The 23,415-nt window shown below is 39.9% G+C and overlaps 1 protein-coding gene across 1 annotated transcript in view; it reads right to left on the reverse strand.

The window, feature by feature from the left end:
• Nucleotides 1–281: 281 nt before the first annotated feature.
• The window catches only part of DPP10 (dipeptidyl peptidase like 10), a 439,415-nt gene continuing 416,281 nt past the window's right edge, over nucleotides 282–23,415 (reverse strand). The window contains exons 20-26 of the mRNA XM_054971084.1: nucleotides 15,569–15,763; nucleotides 13,206–13,260; nucleotides 8,874–8,973; nucleotides 8,587–8,645; nucleotides 8,410–8,482; nucleotides 2,887–2,960; nucleotides 282–419 (exon numbers count right to left, since the gene is read on the reverse strand). Of these exons, the coding sequence (XP_054827059.1) occupies nucleotides 282–419; nucleotides 2,887–2,960; nucleotides 8,410–8,482; nucleotides 8,587–8,645; nucleotides 8,874–8,973; nucleotides 13,206–13,260; nucleotides 15,569–15,763 (694 nt within the window). The remainder of the gene's footprint in view (nucleotides 420–2,886; nucleotides 2,961–8,409; nucleotides 8,483–8,586; nucleotides 8,646–8,873; nucleotides 8,974–13,205; nucleotides 13,261–15,568; nucleotides 15,764–23,415) is intronic.

Consider the following 23,415-nt stretch of genomic DNA (forward strand, 5'->3'; position numbering starts at 1 on the left):
ATGCACTAACCCTACACTTATGCAAAATTAATTTCTCCCAGGAAACTGCAACCAACTGTTGACCTTCCATAAAAGTATAGGTTTTGTCCTTGGTAATACATTTGGACTTGTATATTCAAATCCCAGTTTATTAGCTCATTGTTACAAAATGTGCTGTTCCACTGGTATGTCCTTCAGCTGTCCTTGGGCTTCTGTAGAATCTGATCTCTTATAGTCACTCTAGTTTATGATTTTAATGAGCGTCAGTGTAAGTCTCCTCAGTTCTGTACAAATAAGCTTCCTTATTCATCTTCTTCTGGCTCCTGTGGTAAAATTGGCGCTTCCTCCTTTAAACAAGCACTAAAGAAGCCGATGATTGTGCTATAAAGATGATATTTACTCTTCTCTGACGTGATGTAATGACCTTCATCTGGATAGATCTAGGTGAAGAAAAAAATTAATAGACTTTAAAAATGAGATTATATGGCCAAAGAATTAATTTTATCTTGGACTTTGTAAAAAATTCTTTTGTATCAACATAAAAAAGGATAATAGGCAATGTTATGGCTTTGCCTACAGCTAAAAAAAAATTAAAATCAAATTTCAAACTTTGTCTTTTAAACCAGCATAGTTCACATCAAGAGATTTAGCAGTGAAAGACGATTAATGGTGTTTTTTATTAGGTTTTCATGATGGTTTCAAGGTATTGAATATTTAGTTTCTATCAAATATTGATGGAAACTCTTGGGTTACATCCAATCCTGGTATACAATCTCATAAAGAATGTGGATATTATATGAATTATAAATTAATCATAAATTTTGCTGCGCTAGTAAACAAGTAATTACATTAGGACTACTTGGTAGAACTGTGGCTGTTAACATTTATATTTCTAGTTTTAGGGACTGGTACACATACTGGAGTTCCTTAAAGCAAGCAACCTTTTTAACACAGTTGCTAAAATAACTATCAATGTTAAAAGGGGCTAGTAATAAACATTTTGCTTTGATGATCAGACAAGTCACACAAGTCTCCAAACTCATGTCTCCAAAGCATCTCTGCTTACCATCTTTCCTAACTTCTAATGTACGCTTCAACAGTACTTCACAGCCTATCAGAGAATTATACGGCTGGCTGTTTCTCATTATTTGTTCCTTTCTATCCAGTAAACAGAGTGTTAATTCACAAATGACTTTCCAGCAAAGACAGAGACAGTTCACTTAGTGGTAGCAAATATAGGAGTCAGTCATTAGCTAAACTCATATAACAGAGGCAACAGCTCAGATTTCAAGTTCCCAATAAAACTGCTGCTTTGTAAACATAAAACACTTGATCTGAGGATGCTCTTATCCATTTCTTTGTACAGAACTCTGAAATGGGCAGTAACAACTATGCATGGATAGGAAATATATGAAAGTTGGGGCTATGTTGCTCCAGTTTGGGGAGTGAATAATTAGAGCAACATAGCCCACCTTCCTATATTTTTAAACCTCTGATTTTCTTACTTAAAGAAATGACATCAGCATGTGACATTAGTAAAATAAGCTTTAAGCCAATGCAACCAGATCAACCAAACAAGAAACACAGAAACAGGTTTGAAAAATACATATAAGGATAACTCCAGAACAGTAACATCAGCAAGTCTCCAAATGACCCACTTATCTTGTCATGTTCAAAAAATTTCCATCAGAGTTCATGCAAGAGCATCTTCAGTGCTACTTCAAACAACAATATACAATATTAAGGACTGAGCAGCATAAATTATGAAACTCATATTCAACAAACTGCGTGTCTTGAAGTTTTACTTTCTTTTCCTGATTCTGTTTCATTTCCTACTCACAATGCTTCCAATCAAAATACTAATCACTTAAAATATTTATGGTGCATATACATCTAAGTAAAATGAAAGCTGCGAAATCTCACATTTGTCTCAAATTGTTATATGTGGGTGCAGGCTATTTGAAACTTCTCTGCATATTATCCCTGAAACATATAAATGAAAAAATGCATGACTTGACCTATCCTCCTTCCATTTCAGTCAGCTTGTGGAAGGGGGGGGGGCGGATTTTGACTTATTCTGTCTTCTTGCTACAGCTCCCCACACCACACAGTATGTTGTTCTTGAGTGTGCCCCAAATTCCAGCAGTAGCTTCGCAGAGGGACATGGGAGCACTGGGGGAAGTAGAAGGCAGAAAAGATCTTCCACAAACTTGCTCCATATTCAGGAGCTAGAATCCAAACTAGGAAATACTTTTGATATTTTAAAACCTACTTTCTAAAAAACAAATGTTAACTATGAGGTGCTGAAAAAGGTACATGGAGCACCACTTATTTCTGTAGATAAAAACATATACAAAATTACTAAATGGTTTCACCTTTATTAAAAGAAGGGTTTTTATACCTTTTACGTTGAACGGAACCAAAACATTTTGAAAGGTTACTTAAAATGAAAGTATTTTGGAGTATTTGTGTGTGTGTGTGGGGGGGGGGAAGTAACATTCTGCTTCTTTTGGACTGAATTCAAAAGCTATTTTCCACTAGCAGAAGTGGGAATAATTGTTGCCAGTGCCCCTCAGTACTGTTCCTGAGAGTCTTCTTTTCTCCCTGAAGCAGCATTTTGGAAAGCTTATTGGTCCGCAGTGAGATGGGGAAAGCAGAAAAGTTTTATTCCATTATATCAGCAGAAAATGACCTTTAGATCCAATTCCTTATTCCTTGGTGCACTAGCACCACATGTATCAAAGTCTGAATTTGGGTTTAGATTCATTGAATAATACTCTGGCTAAAAGACAATACTCCTAATGGGTTCTCAAATACCTGCAGGAAGAGGACAATCATTGTAAACCTACTGAAACTGTTTAAAATTAGAACATGAAGATGCACGGGAGACACCTTAGCATTACATACCTGCATAGTATAATTCACTCCGGCTTTTATTAGATGTTTAATTAGTTCTGCTGAATGCTGGAAATGGACTTTAGCTATGGGATAACAACATCTGAGTGTAAGTGATAAGCATTTATTAATTTGAAGCAGATCCTACAAACTAGCCTAACGCTAAGTAAATACTCACCTCCCCCCAAACACACCACAAAAAAGCCCCCAACTATTAAGAATTCAGGCATGCAAGGATGTAGAACTGATAACAGAAAATATATTTCCTTGGCACTTTTGAGAATATCTTTCTTTTTTCATGGACCATGGGCTAGCGTAGATCATTGTTTCAACTTCATCTCAGTTGTCAAATAATTAAGTAGCCTTAAATAAGAAACTCTAAGTGCAATCCAAATTACATCCTTCTATGCCGACTGACTTAATTTGACTTAGAACTAAGAAACTCTGCTTCGGCTTGCACTGTAAATCAGCACTTGCTTCTCCAGTCTAATTTTTATAATGGAGGAGAATATCCCTAAGCATACTTTTAGGATAATAATACTGACCTACCTTACAAGGTTGCTGTAAAGATTACTGAAATCATATGTGAAACATTTTGAATACTCAAAAGAATTTCCAAGGTCTTCAGGCCAGCACTGGATCTCAACCGCATTAAAAGGGTAAAGTGAAATCCCCCATGATGTGGTTATTATTCTTTAATACACTGTTTGAAATGATTTTATAAAGTTTCTAAGTATATAGTACTAGTATATTAACACAACATATGTCGGCTGGTTTTGCACATTGAAGAACAGAATGGTTATCAAATATGTCATCCTACAGACATCCTGTCCTTATTCTTCTTCTGCATCATCATCTGCCATGCCATTCTACAGACACAATGATACCCTGATTCTATATGATGCATAGGAATGGCTGAAGTGAAATTATAATAGGTATATTTATTGAAGGCATAAATGGTCTTGAGGTACAACATCTTGATCAAGGAAATTTCAGTTGGGGTTCCCACCTTTACTTTAATGTACTTCCAGGACAGACAAACATGTTCTTATCCTGTAGCTCCATTAAAGAAAGGTTTGGGCTATCAACATATGCTAATATTCACAATGTCATCACCAAGATTTGGTGTATGCATCTGTGTACATTAGGAAAGAAGATTATATTTTAGTTCTGATCTGAAAAGGACTATGAAAAATAAACATAAGCTCATGTTGCAGCATAATGATTTTCTGTGCCCTGTACTATCATCTCCTTAGGGTTGAAACAGATATGTGATTAGGCTTCTCTCGTTTGCCTTTTCTGAAAGCTAATTAGCAGCCGTACATCCTCGTTCCTGTCATTTTACTTAATTTTTTCATTAACACAATTGTATACCACCTTTCTGAAAATGTTGTCAAGGCAGTTTACAATAAGATAATATTGCACAAGATTCAATAAAGCTATAAATATAGAAAAAACAGCTGTCATAAAACAATAGAAACTGCCGAGATTCAGAAATTAAACTTTAGAGATAAAAAAATCAGTTCATCTCAAATGCTCAATGGAAGAGGAAACTTTTCACTAGTGTAATGGAACAGTAGGAGGAAAAAAACTACTATGAAAGTTCCTAATCATGATCTCTGGCTTTACCCTTGTACTATATATTAGATAAGACTAGAACATCTTTTAAACTTATTAGCAAAATCCTGATGTGAAGTTACAGTAATTTCCTTGTTTGCTTAGCTGAGTAATATTTATTTTTTATTCATTTAATTTATTTGGCTTATGTCCTGCCCTTCCCACAAGTGGGCTCAGTATTGGAAAGATTTATTTATAAAAGGACTTTATCAGATTTACTTATAAAAGGATTTATTTGGATTTATTTATTTATTTTATTTGGCTTCCTACTGAGCTTCATATTTTTATTAGGAAGTCAGCAAGGGATAAGCCTGTGTTAATGGTCAGACTATAAACAAATTAAGCCAATCAGCTGAAGGGGAAGTTTGTAGGATTTGATTATTTCCCTAAGGAGAGTAGTCAAATTCCAGGAGTGATAAAACTCCAGCAGATGGGTGAATCCCTAACAAGAAATATTCATGCAATTTAACTAAACTAATTTGCATTTATACACAGTTTGAATGTGTATAATGAACTGAATGTTTGGCATGTGTTTTTTTTAATTTGCAAAGGTCTCAAAAGGAAAGGATGGGATACATGCCATAGGATGAACAAACAAGGCTGTAAGGTTTAGTGCCAGGCAGATATGGTCTTGGATAGCCCTGAAAAGTGAAGAAGCAAAACTTTATATGTACTGGCATCCTTCTTTATTTATGCACTGTAGTAAACATGTTTTCAAGTTTTCCTTTGTAACTGTGACAAGTCAAACAATATTTACCTCCTGGTGAACAAGTCAAACAGTATTCAAATATTCACTTCCAGTACATGCCAATAAATGTCACCTCATCATTGACCATGTCTTTTTTTAGTTTTCTCATGGCTTAAACACAAAGAGCAGAGCAGTAAAATACTCAAGGATTAATTCTTTAAAATTCACTCCCTATTTTTTCTCCTTTTCTCAGCAGGGACCATGAAATCTGAGGGCCAAACTACAAGTGACGAATGACACAGATTGGACACTTGTCAGCTTCTCTCAAGTTTTGATGGGAAACGAAGGCTCCAGGCTTACCTGGGGCCAGGTTGCCGCTGCAGGGCTGGACGGAGGGAGCACGCGGCGGCCGCCATTGTGGAGGGCTGGCCCAGGATTCCCGGAACCGGCCAGCAACCAATCAGTTTGAATCCTGGGCCACCCAATCGCTGGCCTGGGATTCAGGCTGGGAAGGGCGGGGCTTGCGTTCGGACCGCGTTGCCCCAGTCTTCCCTCTGGTCCAGTGCTCGGGTATTTATACCCGGCCTGCCTCGCCCGGCCTCCAGTTAGTCGCTGGCGTTGGTGCTCCCTCCCACCTCTCCCTCTTTCATTTTCTTGTCACAACTGTTAAGCGGTGGGCATTGGATCAGATCCCATTTGGGGGGAGTTTGGGCCTGCGCGCGCAGGCTCCTCATAAGGGGATTCCCATATGGAATCTTGGGAATGAGTTGTGAGGGTGCAAGCCCAGCTCGGGGTCTGCCAGGGCATCTCATTCCCAGGGGGCAGGGGAATCACCAAAGGGTGTACACCGGGTGTTCCCCTCTAATGCCACTCCTTGGTCTCTCCTTCAGCGGGGGTCTGAAGGGGACTGGGTTCATCGGCTGGCAGGCGGGTCAGCCGATGCTTCTTGGGGATCTGATCCATATGCTGCGCCAATACTCCCTTACGCTGTTTGTTTAATAAAGTTGTGGCCTTGGGTGTTATTTGTCACGGCGCCTCCCCTCCTTCCTGCCTTTAACCGTAAGCGGCAAATGTAGGCAGCTTGGCGGAATGTTGGACAAGTGACCGTTGAAAAGTCCATTGGACAGCAGTCGGAGAGCCAAGCTGCAAGACCAGGACACCTACATTTCCCATCAAAACTTGAGGGAAGCTGACAAGTGTCCAACCTGTGTCATTCATCACTCGTAGCTTGGCCCTGAGACAGTTCCACCTCAGCTTTCATTCTGCTGAGACTTTGGCCTTTTTTCACACGTCATACCGGTTGTGGAAAATCACGCAAAACTCTTGGAATGATGGCATCTTCGTGGCGTAATTTCCCATCATTTCTGACATCATTGTGCTATGAACTGGAGTCATGATAGGAGATCACGCCAGGAAGATGCCGTCGTTCCAGGAGTTTTGCACGATTTTCCGCAGCTAGTAAGACATGTGAAAATGTCCCTTCTCTTGTCTGCTCTTCCTGAGCGCCTTTTAAACACTTCCAGGAAGCAGCAGACTCTATCATTCAGGGATCTGCAATTTCTCATCAGCACCAGCACACCAGTGTTGTTACAAGGCTAGCTGGCATAAGCTCAGAGACACTAATGCACTCAGCAACCATGCAGGCACATTAACTGATCACTTCTGCTTCCTCCTACAACTTCATGAACCACCTCATAAAGTTGTTGTTAAAGGTCACAGGATCCTTAGTAATAAAGCATAATGAAGCAAGAAGAGGGAATCGACAGAAGTTCCCTCCATACTTCTGTGTGAACTCTTCTCGGGTGCATTCTCAGAAGAATTATTGCTGTTTTCAGAAGGTTTCTACTGATATCACTTCAAGCTGCAGCACGACGCACTGTATCCTGCTCTGCTACTGATGATCCCCTGAACAGTTTTTCACAGAGTACATGACAAATATGATTTATTTGTGGTTCAAAGCATCTAACCTACAATAATAAAGGATTTGCACTAGTACTGTGTCATCTCACCGAATATGTGTTAATGGAGACCCAGTACATCAATAGATTAAAGTTGATTAAAAGTCATTCCACAGTTTTTAATCATTTATCATACGCAGTGTAGGATCCTCACTGCACACAGCAGAAATACATCTTGAACAGTGATAGCAACCCACGGAAAGGGAAAATGATGCTGCCTCTGCCCTCTGTAGGACACCTATCGAGTCAGATATGCCAGCCTTGAGATGTCTGTAGTAAGGAGCGGGAATAACCTGGGCACCTAGATTCCAATGCTATGAGCTCAGGAGAGTAGAATAGAATGGAAATAATTCATTATTTGGAAAAAGGATGGTTATATGAAGGAGAGACTTGTGGAGGTTGAAGGACAGCCAAAGAAGGAATCTAACACATCTTCACTGGTGTTATGTAAATATTCTACATAACACTGATGGACATGGTACAAGACAGTTGTAAATTAGGGATATTGTTGAATTTATTCTAATAGCTGAGCCTGTGTTACTGATTTTATCCTGCTTTGATTGAATGTTAGATTAAATAAAGTTTACATGATTTTTGATATTTTTTCATAGAAAATTGAATATATTCATTTTAATACTCTTTTAATACTCTTTTATATTATATGTGCTCTGTCAGCACAATAACACAGTTTTATCAGTGTTTTGCATGTCTGTATATATGTATGCAGATAGTTGTATATATGAAATATAAATGTATCTCATCTAGCTTCTTCAGATGAACATGGGAAGATCTAAAGAAAATAATGAAGGATCATAATATGGGTCGCTGTAAACATACAGCTTCAAAATGGGGACGAAAAAAAAGAAATAATAGCCTATTATAATAAAAGCACCAAACTCTTAGCACTATGTAAGTTGTTGTATGCTAAAGATTTTGCTTCCTTCTATGTTTGCCAAGGGCAGAATGGGGATTAATTTAAAAGCTGATTAAATATTTAAGCTATCAATTATTAATTTCGATTGCTTTTCACCAATAACATGGTGTTTTATGAAGTTTAAAGAAATTGGTACCTATGGTTGCTAGGAGTTACAAATATTCAGTTAAGAGAAAGGTCATCTGTTAAGATCTAAAATTGACAATAGAATCTGACAAATGGACCTCTAGGAGCAGATAAAGCTCAGCATTATCAAAAATACACATGCCTATCTTTCACCAAACTTCTTTGTACAACAAACTGCAAGTGGGAATGGAACGGTTTTTGCAAATACTTACTGTCAGCTGTTCCATGAATGATTAGCAAATTTTCTTCCTTGAAGCCATGAATATTGTGTAGCACACTGGATGCCTTTAGGAAAAATATATACATAGGAATACACACATCTTTAACATATACATTTCAAATATTCTTGCATCCCCATACATTCAGGCTCTTCACTGCAACCTGCTTACCTGATAGGCATTTTCTTCCTTAGATGGAAGACCTAGATATCTTTCTGAAAAAGCTGATGCTGTACATGGAAAGCAAAAAGAAACTTTATTTCAAATTGTTTCCAGATGAGGAATATTGACATTTATGGGCCTAATTAAATGATAGCTCTAAAAGGATAAAGAATTTATTAAGTTTGCACCAACAGTTCCATTACTAGATTTGGTCTATCATGTAATGTATAAACACAGAGAGGGAGAAAACTCCACTGATCTTCCTGATCATGAACAAATGGATACAAAATACTCACCATACAATCTCATGTCTGTAATTGGAGCAATCACAGTCCCGCACTTGAAAAGTCTTTCATTGGACTTCAGAATCATTGACGCAATGTATCCGCCATAGCCCTACAAAACAAGCTAATGTGAGTTCAGTTGTACCTATTACTGCCAACTACAGACTTAATGAAAATGTATTTTGATTTTAGGTAGCAAACTTACACACTGCTTTTATGTTTTAAAAACATTCTAAGTGGTTGAAAATAAAAGAATAATAAACATTGCCATCACTACAAGAAAAACATAAACAGAGACACCAAAGGATGAAATAATCAATAAAACCATCAGGATAAAACATGAATAATTAAAAATAACAGAAAACTTTCATGAATGTTCTCATTAAGTTAAATCAAGCCATTAAAAGTCTTGCAAAATAGAGAGATCCAAAAGAAGAGATACTGCGAACTAGTCCTGTTCAGGGGAAGAATTCTGCAGTCTTGGCATGACTGTTGAAGTGCCCTACTCCTAGCAGATGATAATCTAACATTTAATTCTGACGGAATTTGAAGTAGGGTTCATAAATGACTTTTATGATACTGGAGGGGCAAATCCATGCTTCTCATTGAATTTGCTATATGCTGCCTGATGCTACTGCTCACAGTGATATTCTGAAGTGTGGTCCACTGTCAGAGATATGGAAAATTATATGTATCTAATAATGTTAGGGTTGCCAGGCCCCCTCAACCTCCCGGTGGGGGAGAGGGGCCTGGAACTTACCTTGGGGGAGAGGGGGTGCACACGCAAAGCACGCGCACGTGCCCCCACAAGTGTGATGGCATCACTTTGGAAGTGACATCATCGCGCAGCCTATGGGAGTGCATGCAGTCTCCACAGGGGCTCAAAAGGGGCTCGACCTGCACCGAAACAGGCCTGTTTTGAGGCGCTGTGGAGCGCAGGAGCACTCCTGTGCTCTCCACAGCACCCAAAAACAGGCCCATTTTGCCGCGGATCGTGCCCATTTTGAGGCGCTCTGCAGCACCGCAGGGGAGTACACATGGAAGGTGCGTTAGGTAAGTGGGGGCATTAGGTTAGTGGGGGCAAGGTGTGGGGAGCGGGGGCGGGGGATCCCCCACCCCCACAGGGGGGGGGGTCTAGCATCCCTAAATAATGTACACAATTATAAGATCACTTATACCATAAATGAAGCTTTTGGTCATTTTTCAATAGTATAAAAGTAAAAGCAGAACTAGATGTTTTTAGAAATATTATCTAGAATTGTACTACTTTGAATGGATATGAGATCACCTTTGAATGATTGCCTGGAAAGTTGTCGTGTTAGGAAAAGGCTAGACCAGAATCCTTATCTCTGTCAAACAAGCTTCCTACGTGCCAGGATTTTTTGACTCTGGGATAGTATCAATCTCCATATGCCTCTAGAGTGGTACAATTTCTGATTCCAAGAGTTGTCTTCCATTAGGGTTACTAGCACAAGGCTAGTAACTGGAGGGAGACTTATTCATTTTTTACCCAAATGCTAGTTGGCTTCATGCACAGAGACTGATGTCAGCACATTAGGATACTGCCCCCCCCTCCATTTTCCTGCAATTTTCCCCCATTGCCCAGCTGAGCGGCAGTAGGAAGTGCCTGCTGGCAGTGGGAAAATTCCCGCCACCAGTAGAAACTTGGTAAGCCTTTTTATTCAACTATCCCTAACTATATGACAAGTAAATAAAGATAATCAATATGTTAATTCAGTTTCTTCTGTCTCTGTAACCTTTCTTCATTATGTTGTGCCAAACCTTAAATAGTTTTGTTGCCTTAGGTAGTATTTTGCCTACATTTACTATTTTGTTGCCTTAGGCAGATTTATATTATATGCTTGCATTGTATCCCAGTTCTTCAATCCTAGCCCACAGCATTGTTTTGACCTGTGCTGTTCAATTGATCATGTTCTGTAATTCACCTTGAGTCTCATTGAAAAAGGTGGACTATAAATGAAATAAATAACAATAACTATAACTATAATTCTATGGTTGTTGTCACCATAGGACTTTTTTACAATTTATAATATAGATTTTTAATGAAAAATAAAAATGTTGAAGTAGATCACAATCTCCCCAGCTATTCTTGTCTGTGCGTGTGTGTATGCGCGAGTTGCTGCAGATGAGTATCTACACACACAAAAAAGGGAGATCCTGACCATGGGTCTTCTGGGATTAACTTCAAGCTCTAGTTTGGAGTGGGTAAAATGAAAGGGAAAGAGAGAAAGAGCATGGGGGATGGAGAAAAGAATAATGGGGCAAGAAGATGGGCAAGAGAGACTGGGCAGACTGGGCAGGGATTGAGAAAATAAAGAAAGGGTTTAGTGGGACTGGAAAAGATAGCCATCCACCCTTTTCTTCCATCTATCATTCCCGCCACCCCCCCCCCCCCCCCCGCCCCCATCCACTGCAATGTTTTGCAGGTGGTTTTACTTTTCTATTTTAAAGTGGTTGGTAAGAAACTATGTGATACATTTTCCAGTAAGGCAGAGGGGTACTGACTGGGGCAAAAGTAAAGAAGTTGGCCAGTAATTTGAATTATCTATACACTTCCTTTCCATTTATAACTCAGCATCAAACTACATTGGAGATCCATGATCTGTTCTCGAACTGTGTAATGTGCATTAAAGCCCAGTGGAGCCGGGATGACGTACGTAGGTAATGTTAACTCTTTCTTTCTGTGCCATTTCTCAAGAAAAATCACCCTCCCACAAAGCTGCTATTAGACTGGTAGGGTGGGAAAAGACAGGCACTCATATATTTTCCTACATGGACACACCAAAGCTACCTTTTGAGCTTAACTTACACATTGTAAAATCCAAATAAGTGCCACTAGTGCGATGTGTAGTTTGGACCTTATGTTTCTCAGGTGTGTCCATTAATTTTTAGAAATCCTTAATTTTTAGAAAACACAGGCACCCAAACTAACCTGGAGGGACTCGGTTGCAGGCTGCATGGGAGGAAGAGCTGGGAGGCACATGGCAGCCACCACATTGTGGGCTGGCCTGGGCAGTGAGGGGCAGGGAAAGGGCTTGGGAGGCATGGTTTTCACACAAGCCCACCTCCTGCCCTTGTTGGGGGAGACTGGCACCTGCCCCTCAGCACTGGGCTCATGGTAGTGAATCTGGGTTTGGTGAAATACAAACTTTTCATACAGATGTCTAGGGCTGTTGTTGGTCTGAAAAAAAGGGATGATCTTCACTGGTGCAAAAAGAAGGGTGGACAGCCCTATTTTACAGGCATAATATAATAAGCTGAGGAATGCATGATACAACAGCGCCATGGGCTTTTGAGTAGAAATATCATGTTGTGTAAGGAACTGTCACATTGACTGAAACCTCAGCAATATTAATAGAGTGTAGGTAATGTTCTGGGATTATTAAAATAAGGGAGTGGTGATTATTTCAGCTATTTTATTTCATGCTGAATGTGTGAAATCTCTACTATAGTGCATGTATGTGCTCACAAATTGCTGCAGCCTTCATGATGAGATTTTGAACTAGAAAGGGCACAAAAGGTGGCTGTCTGAAGAGTTACTCTTCCTCTTTTATGAAAGCAGCAAACATCAACATCTGAAAGATACAGCTCTTTTTTGGTGGTTAAGTTATAAAAGCTGTTTGAAAGAGAGCTGTAAGAATCTATTTAACTTTTTACTAAAGGTGAAACTATTTGTCTGGCTCTTCTTTTTAATGCCTGAAGCAACAGCACCCAGCAGCTGACACTAGCCAATGATACCTTGAACAGATAGCACCCCCCCCCCCCAAGAAGAAGAAGACATTATTCATAGCACAATAGACTGTAAATTGGTTTGCATGTAAAATATGTGTTAAAGGGGACTGTAAATTTAGTAGACAGCCGTTTTGCATTCTTGAAGGAGTTTTTTGTACAAAAAGCTCAAAACAAGTGTCTTGCACTATTAACCAGGTAAGTCACATACAGGAAGTTATCTGTGACTTTTAAACATATGCTCGATAACCTGCCAGCTCAAATATAGAGAGAAAGAACGAACTTTTTTTCATGACAGAAAAAAAAACTATACCTAAGTGTATGACACACAAGTTGAACATTCATGTAAATTATAACCACTGAAGTAAATAGAACATAAAATATGAATTGAAATTTGTTGTAAACTACAGGTTGGGTATTATAGTTTGGGGTATGTGTGCGTTTTGTCCTCAAGTCACTAAACCTTGATTGCTAACTTCACTTAAAATTAGCTTATTTATAACATTTTTTTAAAAAAATAACAAAGGATTCAGAACAGAAAAAAATGATGTTAATAAGAACTGGCTGTTATGCTTTCTCATTCCTGAATATTACCTTTCCAAATATGCTCAACCTGTTAGAATCAATGAATGGTTGTTTCAGCAATGATCTGTAATAGAGACAGTAATAGTATATTATTAAAAAGTCAGATTTTGGCAATGTTATTTCCAGAAAGAATGTTCATAATTGTTACTATTTCATTACCCAGATTTAAAAACAGAATATAAAATAAACATTATTTTGCTTATGGCTTGTATTTCATTTTTTAGCTTTTTAATAATTTCTGCTGGAGGTTATACTTTTTATCCTGACAATCTTCACAATTATGAACTACCTTGCAGAAGAAATTCAGCAGCAATATAAGTTGATAAAACGTTAAAGAGATTATATGAGCCTACAGCACAATATTTATTGCTCATGCATAGGACATCGGAACCACTCTTTTCCAGCTTAATTACAGGATCAAAACACGACTCAAGCATAGAAATCTGACCTAGGTAAGAGAGGAGACACGTAATAAGGAAAAAAAAGTTTGAAGAACCCTAAGGATACAAAATAAATTTTTTCCTGTACTGGTTTTCCATTTCAAATTTACCAGGAGCAGGAGGACAGAAGCTGGTCAGTTTTAATTATCTTGTAGTGGCTGTTCTATCAGGCTCCCTAGGGAAGCCTCACATCATCAGACATTTAGATAAAAGCAGGCAGCCACACACATATTAATTCTATATGCTATAGAACAGTATGGAACATAATGTAGTTGTTTTAAAAGGCCACAGTGAATACAGAGAGATCCTATGAGAAGAGGCAGTGAGTGCTACACAAGATGGTATTTCTTAGGAACAGATCTATTACAATCACATAGATGTGTACATTTAGATTGTAAATAAAATAACTGGAAAATAATTGTCATAGGATTATAACTAGGGGTGTGCACCCCCCCCCCCAAATTTGGGTTTCCTGTTTCAGGTTTACCTGAAGCGTGAAAATGCTACGGTATTACCCGAAAGCGGCTTGCTGCTTCAGATTTGGGTACGTAGATTGCCTCGGTATGCTCGGTGAAGATTTGGAGCATACTGAAGTGAGAGGGAAGCTGTGCTCAAGCCCCCCCCTCACTCCCCTCCCAACCTAGCTCCTCCACCCCCACCCCACTTACCAGGCCGAGAGGCAGCTGGGATGACCAGCTGGGCGGTGGGATGGCCAGCTGGGTGGCGGGAGGGTGAGTTGTCGCCACCTCTGCTGCCATGGTGGCCAGCTGGGAGGCAGAAACGCCTGGAGCCACTGCCTCTGCCACTGCAGTGGCCAGCTGGGAGGTGGAAAGTCCTGGAGCCACCACCTCTGCCGGCATTGCAGCCAGCTGGGAGGTGGAAAGGCCCAGAGCCGCTGCCTATGCCAGTGCTGCAGCCAATGAGGAGGTGGAAAGGCCCAGAACTGTCACCTCCACTGTGGCCAGCTGGGAGGCAGAAAGGCCCAGAGCTGCTGCCTCCACCGCCATACTACTGCCTCCTCAGCGGCCAGCTGAGTGGCAGAGAAGGCCACAGCTGCTGCCTTTGCTGCTGAGGTGGCCAGCTGGGTGGCAGGGAAGGCCACAGCTGCTACCTCCATTGCCATGCTGCCGTCTCCACTGCCACAGCAGCCAGTGGGAAGGTGGAGAAGGCCGGAGCTGCTGCCTCCACTGCCATACTACTGCCTCCTCAGCGGCCAGTTGGGTGGCAGGGAAAGCTGCAGCTGCCGTCTCCATTACCATGCCACCATCTCTGCTGCTGCAGCGGCCAACAGGAAGGCCCACGTAAGTGGGGTGGAATTTGGTGGGGTAAGTGGGGTGGTGGGAACTTCAGCTGGCCCATGGGGGGGGGAGCTTTGATTTAAGATTTACAGATCGGGTCCGATTCGGGCATTTTTCCTGAATTGGGAAAACCGAAGTGCACACCCCTAATTATAACTGCAAGCAATTATAAATTATTATTGGGCAGTCAGGTCTTTTGAATCATCTTTGGGTGTAGTAAGTTAATACAGTGGCATATTACTCTAAAACAGCACCTTTGCTTGAAGCAGGACAAAGAGAGCTGTATTCTTCAGATCTGAGGTAATCTTGTACAAACTGCCATGATACATTTTAGAAATTTATACATACCATCTGGAATGTGCTCTTTATTCATTCAAGAAAAATATCAAAGGTTAAAAACAGCAGAGAAATTAGACCATGCCCAGAAGTCTGCTTTATCAGATATATCAACCTCAAAGATTTCTTCTTTGGGATTTATTGTTTTTTTTTCCTATTTTTCTTGACATGTTTCAGTGCATGCTTGATTTTTTTCTCTAATGAGGCAGCACACAAAAGCTATGACATACAAACAGTTCAGTCGATTGTTTTAAATTAAGAATGTATCAAAACAGAAGAAATGTTTGCACATACGTACTCTACAGCTGCTATCTGATCCTTCACTTCAACTGATCCTAAGGAACGGTGGACTTCCTGCAGAATCTTTAGGCCTTGGAATCCACTCCCTCTTCCATCAAACCGAGCTATGATGACATTATCAGAGTTGACAAGCACAGAATCCCAGTCAATGCGAAACTTATCTGTAACCAACTGGCTGCCTGGAGCTTCATCGCTGTAAATATCAACAGGCCAGACATAAACAGGTTATTGACAATGTGATGCTCTTTGCAATTCCTCAATATTTTATTTAACCTGGATCGCAGAGTTCTCTCAGAGTTACGCAATCCATATGACTTATTGTCAGTTTAATCTATAACAGTACATTAACCAATGCTATTATCTCTTATGGGAACAGTAAGCAAAAATAACTTGTTGAGCTGTATAGAAATACCTACTTAGACCAGGAAATCAGACAGGCTATACTTGCTGCATCAGGGGTGTGTGTATGTGGTCAATGTAACCATTGAACAGGGGGAGAGGCAATAAACTCACATGAAAATGAAGAAAAAAGATTGGCTAACATTTAAAATATTAGAATTAAAATTAGAACCAAACTGAAATTTGTAGGTGGCTGATCTCAATTTTTTTAAGTCACTGTTTTTTAAGTAACATTTCTGCTTTGCAGGTGTTTGGTAGAACAAGGGGAGGAAAAACACATTTTGAGAATTTAAAACAATTCACATACTTTTGCTCTTCTAGCCATTACTATCTGGGATGATGTTCTATATAGAGATGGGCACAAACAGAAAAAACAAACAAACATGATGTTTGTTGTTCATTGCCACCCACGAACAGGGACTCACGAACAACCATGAACATGGCCCTGTTCACGAACTTGTTCGTGGTTGGCTGTTTGTGGGGGCCAGCAGGCTGTCCTCGAGCCATCATCCAAGTCAAGATCCCTACTGCACCACTCCCAGAAATCTGACCTGAGCAGACAGCAGGAAAGGTACCAATAATAGCTTGGCCCCAGAGCCTGGCAGCAGACCTGGAACTTGAAGGGGTAGAGCCCTATCCTACCACACACAAAGAAAATTCAAGCTCCAGCGCACTCTATCAAAATGTCAACAGCAGCTGTCTCTCCCTCTCCAAAGCCAGAGCTGGGAGCCCCCTCCCCCTGGTCTTTGCTACCTTGTTGTAACAAATGTGGAGCTCCACACTTGAAAGGAAGACCTGCCTATCAAGCTAAACTGGGCTTAGATTGGGGTTTCCAGGGCAACAGCAGGAGTTCGGACAGAGTTCAGACAATCCCTGCCTAAGTTTCCAAGGGAATTGATTGCAGGTGCCAGACTGTCCGGCTTGATGAACAGCAACGGACAGCTACGAACTAGGCTTGCAATGACCACCTGTTCATTTAGAATGTGCCTTCACAAACAGCTTGTTCGTAAACAGCAGAGTGGGCTGTTTGTGGCTTTTTTTTGTTCATATTGCTGTTCGTGCCCATCTATAGTTCTATACCAATATCCTATTCTCAATTGTGTATTCTCATTTTCTCAGTCCCATTGTGCATGCGGCATAAAACCAACTATACAGAATGTCCAAGTGAATCATTCATGTCTTTTCCATGTTTCTGTGGCCTTGTGCAAAGTCAAAGGTGGACCCATCACATTTCTCCCAAATAAGGATACTTTTGTTTAGCTCATCTTTTTCAGCACAAAGCATTTCCCCATTGAAAAAGATATACAAGTTTGCTGGTCACACAGGATCATTTTTACACGAATAAGATATGTGAGCAATTTATCACCACTTCTGTGCTCACTTCCAGAATCATCACTTATTTCAATGAAATGAATAAGCCAGTCAATGACAGTCGTGTACAGACTGTCTCAGCCCAGGAGGTTTAAAATGGAGGGAAGGTCCAGGTTCCCTCATTGTTCTCTAACTCCCATTCCCCATAATTCATAGATAAGCTAACTAACAAGGACCAGAAGAAATATCTTGAAAAACTATATGCCAATAAATTTAAAATAAATGTGAAATTGCTTGCACGATGTATTGAAATTAAATTAGACCGGAGGTATAGGAACACTTAAAAAAGACAGACACAGTGAAGGAAGTCTAAGCAGACATGAGAACATAAGATTAAAAAAACAGCATCCCTGTCCTTCAATAACTGATGTTCTTGAAGGTTTTCAACTCTTGCACAAGGAGATAATCTGTCAGTATTGCTTTATTACTTACTATTTATTTCATTTATTCCCCAAAGCGGGAATAAATAAACATCATTCTCCTCTCCTGTATTCTATCCTTACAATAGCCCTGTGAGGTAGGTTAGGCTGAATGTCTGGCCAAAGCACCTTGGTAAGCTTCGATGGCAGACTGTGGGTTCAGACCCAGGTCTGCCTTTGCCAATACACAGCAAGACAAATAGGTGGCTTTCCATGATGTTTTCATAGGGGATGACACTGTCATCTATATCATTGTCTAACGCACCTCTCAAAAATGATTTAGGTTGCGCTTGTGATAATTTCAAAATGTACACTACTTACTCAAATGCCAGACTATTTTTTTCACAACTATGCCATCAAAAAGAAGAGGTCACATTTGCATACAAGTTACACAATTATGTCCAATACTAAAAAATATTATATACACAAAAAATTAAGGGGGGAATCTTACATTCAGGGTTATCTTCCTTTTGAGCAAATATTGTAAAACTCAACAAAACTGTTGCTTATATGAATTATGGGTGGTCTTTCTTCCCTAGTTTTATCTTGATACCAACCCTGAACCCCTTGTGAATTTCCATATTTTGAATATTTACTTGCATGTCCAACCTTGGACATCTGACACAATAGACAGAACGTTTGCATCACAAGTTGCAGTCACCTCAATGCAATACTTTTACACGGAGGTAATTCGTACATTCTGTTGCCATTCATCAGGTGCTGAGTAAATAATGAATGAGAAATCAAGTGACGCACGTGCATGCGTGAACCAGCCCCTAGCTGGTATAAATATAGAAGGTAAAGAAGAAGAAAACAAGTGTGCTGTAATACCAGAGAAGGAAACACTAGCTGAGTGTGTGTGTTTTCCCAACACTGATGAATATTTCAAATTCCATTATAACGAATTGGGGAGAATGTACAAATGATATCCATTTATAATTTCTATAAGCAACTTTTAACAGTACACAATTTAGTGGATCTAAAGATTCTTTTACCTAATCTTTATGAAATCTGTTGCTTCTACATCAGCAGTTCTTGTATCAGCGGAAGTCTACATTTGTTCCTTGGTGTACTAACTTGAAGCAAATCAAGTATATATCTACAGATACTAATGATTCATCTCTTATGAAACTGCAATAGCAGCAGGATTTATAAGCATTCATAAACTATGCTGAAACTGATATTCTTCTTTAAACAGACAGGAGTTACCAATTATGTACCAAGACTGTTTTGTGGGAAAAGTAGTTCATCTTTCACTGCTATATTCTCACAAGATTTGATTTTTTTAAAAATCTCTCATGAAACTCCACTATAATCTCTGCTGTTTAGGGCTGAGATGGCAAGATGTAATTTTTATGCCAATCTCTAATCTGACAGTCTTGGAATCTATATATTCACTGATATGCCTTTAACTGGGCAAACATATAAATAAAGAAGGAAGTCTAAAACAGAGCAAGGGAAACAAAACTCTGCTTCCCTCATGGTCTTACATGCTGCACTCAGATGGTTAATTTCAGCATTTTTCTTCTAGCCTTATGAGTGGTCTAAGGCAATGGGCAATAGGAGCAGCTTCCCTGGGCTGCACACTTTGGGGGAGGACTGCCCACAGCCCTGATCCCTGAAAGATGAGGAAAAGAAGAAAGTTACTGCTGCCATTTGTACTTGTCCCAGGAACCCAACACTAACAATAATGAAATATCAAAAAGCTTTAATCACAGTGACAATCTCATTTTGTAAATATATTTCATAGAAAACATGGTACAAAATTGAACAGTGCAATAAATATACATATGCCAAACACTAATAAATAGCCAACCCAAAATATGAGCGTGGCTAAATTCCATCTACTTCGGAAAATTAGAACCAAAAAGGACCCAATAGTCCATATATGTCCTGCTGTAGTAGACGAAAAATGAATTCTATGCTGCTGTAGATAACTGTGAAAATGTCACAGACAACTGAATATGCATAGTCCACGCCGGAGCTCACAATGGGGTCTCCCGATGGATGGTGACAATGGCTAAGCGGCTAATTCCTGCTTGGAATTAGCGTTAATTGCAGAAGGAAAGTGTCGGTATGATCCGGTTCATTAAGAGATTTTGACTGCTATAGGCCGAGAAGAAGGGTTACCGAAACGAGCAATTGTAGCTGGCGGGCTTGTTGCCACCTGTCGGGAGACCCCCGCTGGGGGCTCCGGTTTGCATTACATTGCATCAGCCGCTTAGCCATTGTCACCATCCATCGGGAGACCCCATTGTGAGCTCCGGCATGGACTATGCATATTCAGTTGTCTGTGACATTTTCACAGTTATCTACAGCAGCATAGAATTCATTTTTCGTCTACTACAGCAGGACATATATGGACTATTGGGTCCTTTTTGGTTCTAATTTTCCGAAGTAGATGGAATTTAGCCATGCTCATATTTTGGGTTGGCTATTTATTAGTGTTTGGCATATGTATATTTATTGCACTGTTCAATTTTGTACCATGTTTTCTATGAAATATATTTACAAAATGAGATTGTCACTGTGATTAAAGCTTTTTGATATTTCATTATTGTTAGTGTTGGGTTCCTGGGTTTTCCCTTGGCGATTTATTTGAATTGGAACCAGTCCCATTATTTGTGTGATTTGTACTTGTCCCATCATGGGAAGCTGGCTTATAGCAACAGCATTGGACCCCACCAACCTCACCTGAGGACCAGAAGAGTGGAGGTGAGTGGTAGTGGCAATGATTCCGGGGCCCCATCCTAGACTTTTGCCCAGAGCCCCAGAATCATTAAGACCATCTCTGCTTAGCCTTGTTCCAGCGCTGGAAGTTAGATAGACTGGAAAATTGACTCAAGGGAGGTACATAGTTTATTTTCCTCTTATCCAAGTGTTCCATTTCTTCATTTTTTTAAGGAGGAAAAACACCTTTATGTGAATGCAATTCTTGTACTACATGCTGAAATGGCTAAATACCTGAAATGGTCAAAAAACCATTGAATACTCTGGGAACCAAGATCAAGATAATCCAAACTATGGTATTCCCCATTGCCATGTATGGATGTGAAAGTTGGACAGTGAAGAAAGCTGACAGGAAGAAAATTGATTCATTTGAAATGTGGTGCTGGAGGAGAGTTTTGCGGATACCCTGGACAGCCAAAAAGACAAATAAGTGGGTACTAGATCAAATCAAGTCTGAATTCTCCTTAGAAGCTAAAATGACAAAACTGAAGCTATTGTACTTTGATCACATCATGAGAAGACAAGATTCTCTGGAAAACTCAATAATGCTAGGAAAAGTGGAAGGCAGTAGGAAAAGAGGAAGACCTAAAATAACTGACTGAATAAAGAAGCCACGTCCTCCAGTTTGCAGGATCTGAACAAGTCTGTTAATGATAGGACATTTGGGAAGTCTTTCATTCATAGGGTCTGCATAGGTTGGAGGTGACTTGACAGCATATAACACACACAATAGCAAGATTAGTATGCTTATACAGCCACATCCACCCACACCATTTACAACTGTAGCAAACTAGCAATTAACAGGGTTCTGTAAGGCTTTTTTAAAACAGACCTGCCAAGTGGTGGGTATTTCTTTTTTTCTTTTCTTTTTTTTTGGGGGGGGGGAGTGGCATCATGGTCGTATTTATAGCTCAGTTTCTCTTTTTTAAAAGTTAAATATATTCTGCACATACTCAAATGTAAATAGTTTTTTTCTTTCTAGGACAATTTGGTAATTATAAATATAATAATTACCCTACCATGTTCTCTGAGAAAACTTCAAAGAAAACACCAGCTGTGCACATGATTTTTTTCTAGATACAAATTTTATTCTGCACAATGAAAAGGGCAGTGTCTACTGTAACTTTAGACTGCTCCATGCAACCATTTATTGTTCTGTTATTATCTCATGTATTGCATATTGATCAAAGCTAAGAATACCTCTGCAGCAAACAAAGCCAGTAGAAATCGATACATACATACAAGAGTGTTGTATTTAAAGCCAGGGTAGCTTTGCCTTCTGAAGAACTTGCTGCTGTTCATATTGTATATGGCATAGTTTGTGCATTATTCTATCCCACTGCTAGAGGCTAATCAACATTCATAACAGTGTCAAAGTTTCTGGATGGTAGAGAGGGCAATCTTGCTTATGAACTTTGGTAGTTACTGGCCCATATCTGGCATAAATTCCATGTTGGTGCAAATAACCTCACTGCACAAAGAATGCAGAGGCAAGCCCACTATAGTTAGGGAAAGAAAAGCTTGTCTTGATTATTTTAAGATTAGTACTGACTCAAATGGACTGTTTGTACCTTCTCAAATAGTATTAAATAATGAATACTGGCATTTAAGACACATTATCTACAGGTTTCAATGGAGGGAGGTTAATTGTGTTGGAGTGGGGGGGCGGAGAATGATGATCACTTCTTACTTTATTACACAGATTAAATGCTATGGTCTTCACTCCACTTAATCATTTCCTGCAAGCTACCAGGGATTGTATCTTCCAACTTTTTAAATGAATAAGGTGAACATTAGTGAAGAAAATCAAAGATCTGAAAGTTAAACTTTGATCCTAATTATATAGAAAAGAGATAATAATCATTCTTTCAGGCAATTACAGTAGATCTCTCTAATCTGTAGACTAGTATGTGTAATGTAGTTAAAGGAAACTGTGTGAGAGGCATATAAGTAAGAGAGGAAGAATCTGAGGAATTAACATATACGTCACATGCAATCCTGTCTGAATCACAACTTAGTAAGGATAGACCTTGGTAACAGAGTGAGTTCAGACATTGATTCCTGCTTAAATAGCAAGAGGATACAGAGAAACTTTCCATCACCATCCCTGAAGTGTTGAAACCACTAAAGCTGAAACAATCTGCTGAATCAATTTACATGGATTACATTCAATAAAGAATCTGCAAAAAGCCTTTGGGTCCTTTATTTGGCACAAACAATTAGCGCCCTCAAAACAACTACACTGGGGGAGCTACACCAAGAAAAAAAGTACAAACACTGGGGGAAGAGGGGCTGAAATGAGCATGGCTTGAACAAGGCCTGCCCCCTCCTTTTAAAAAGAAGAAGCAACTGATACGATACTTGGGCTAACATATATGTACAGATAAGCCAGATCCATGTTTCCAGCTCTTTGTTTTCTCCTCAACTGCCTATGTAGAAATTAAAGAATCTGGTAATTCCTAACCATGCTCCTCCTTCACCAGTTCTTCACGTACTATCTGGTCCTCCTGGCAGGCAAGCAACAGCCGCTTGGGCTGGGGGCCACCTATTGCTCCCTTGGAGGACAGAGTAGCAGATTAGTGTTTCCTGGCTATCCAGGAATCTGAGCGAAGGGTGGAGCTAAGTCCATTAAAAGGTGTTCCGCCTCTCTAGCCCTGCAGTTTGTCTCATGCTCGGCCCACCCACCCCCCTTGTCATAGTGCAGGTTTAACTGGTTGCTGTTTTTCAGGGCCAGATAGGATTTTTTTTCTCCTTTCCCCAATTAGCTGCGGGAAGAGGTATTTTTCACCTACCTTGCACTGCGTACAAGGGTTTAGGCAATTGGTCCATGGTGGAACCTGAAATAGGTGGTCCCTAGATTTTGGGAGAAGTGAGCCGGCTGATGAGAACCATTGGCACATCCCCATTGTTGGTGTAATTGGGGTCT

This window comes from Eublepharis macularius, chromosome 2 (assembly GCF_028583425.1).
Source record: "Eublepharis macularius isolate TG4126 chromosome 2, MPM_Emac_v1.0, whole genome shotgun sequence".
NCBI classification, from domain to species: domain Eukaryota; kingdom Metazoa; phylum Chordata; class Lepidosauria; order Squamata; family Eublepharidae; genus Eublepharis; species Eublepharis macularius.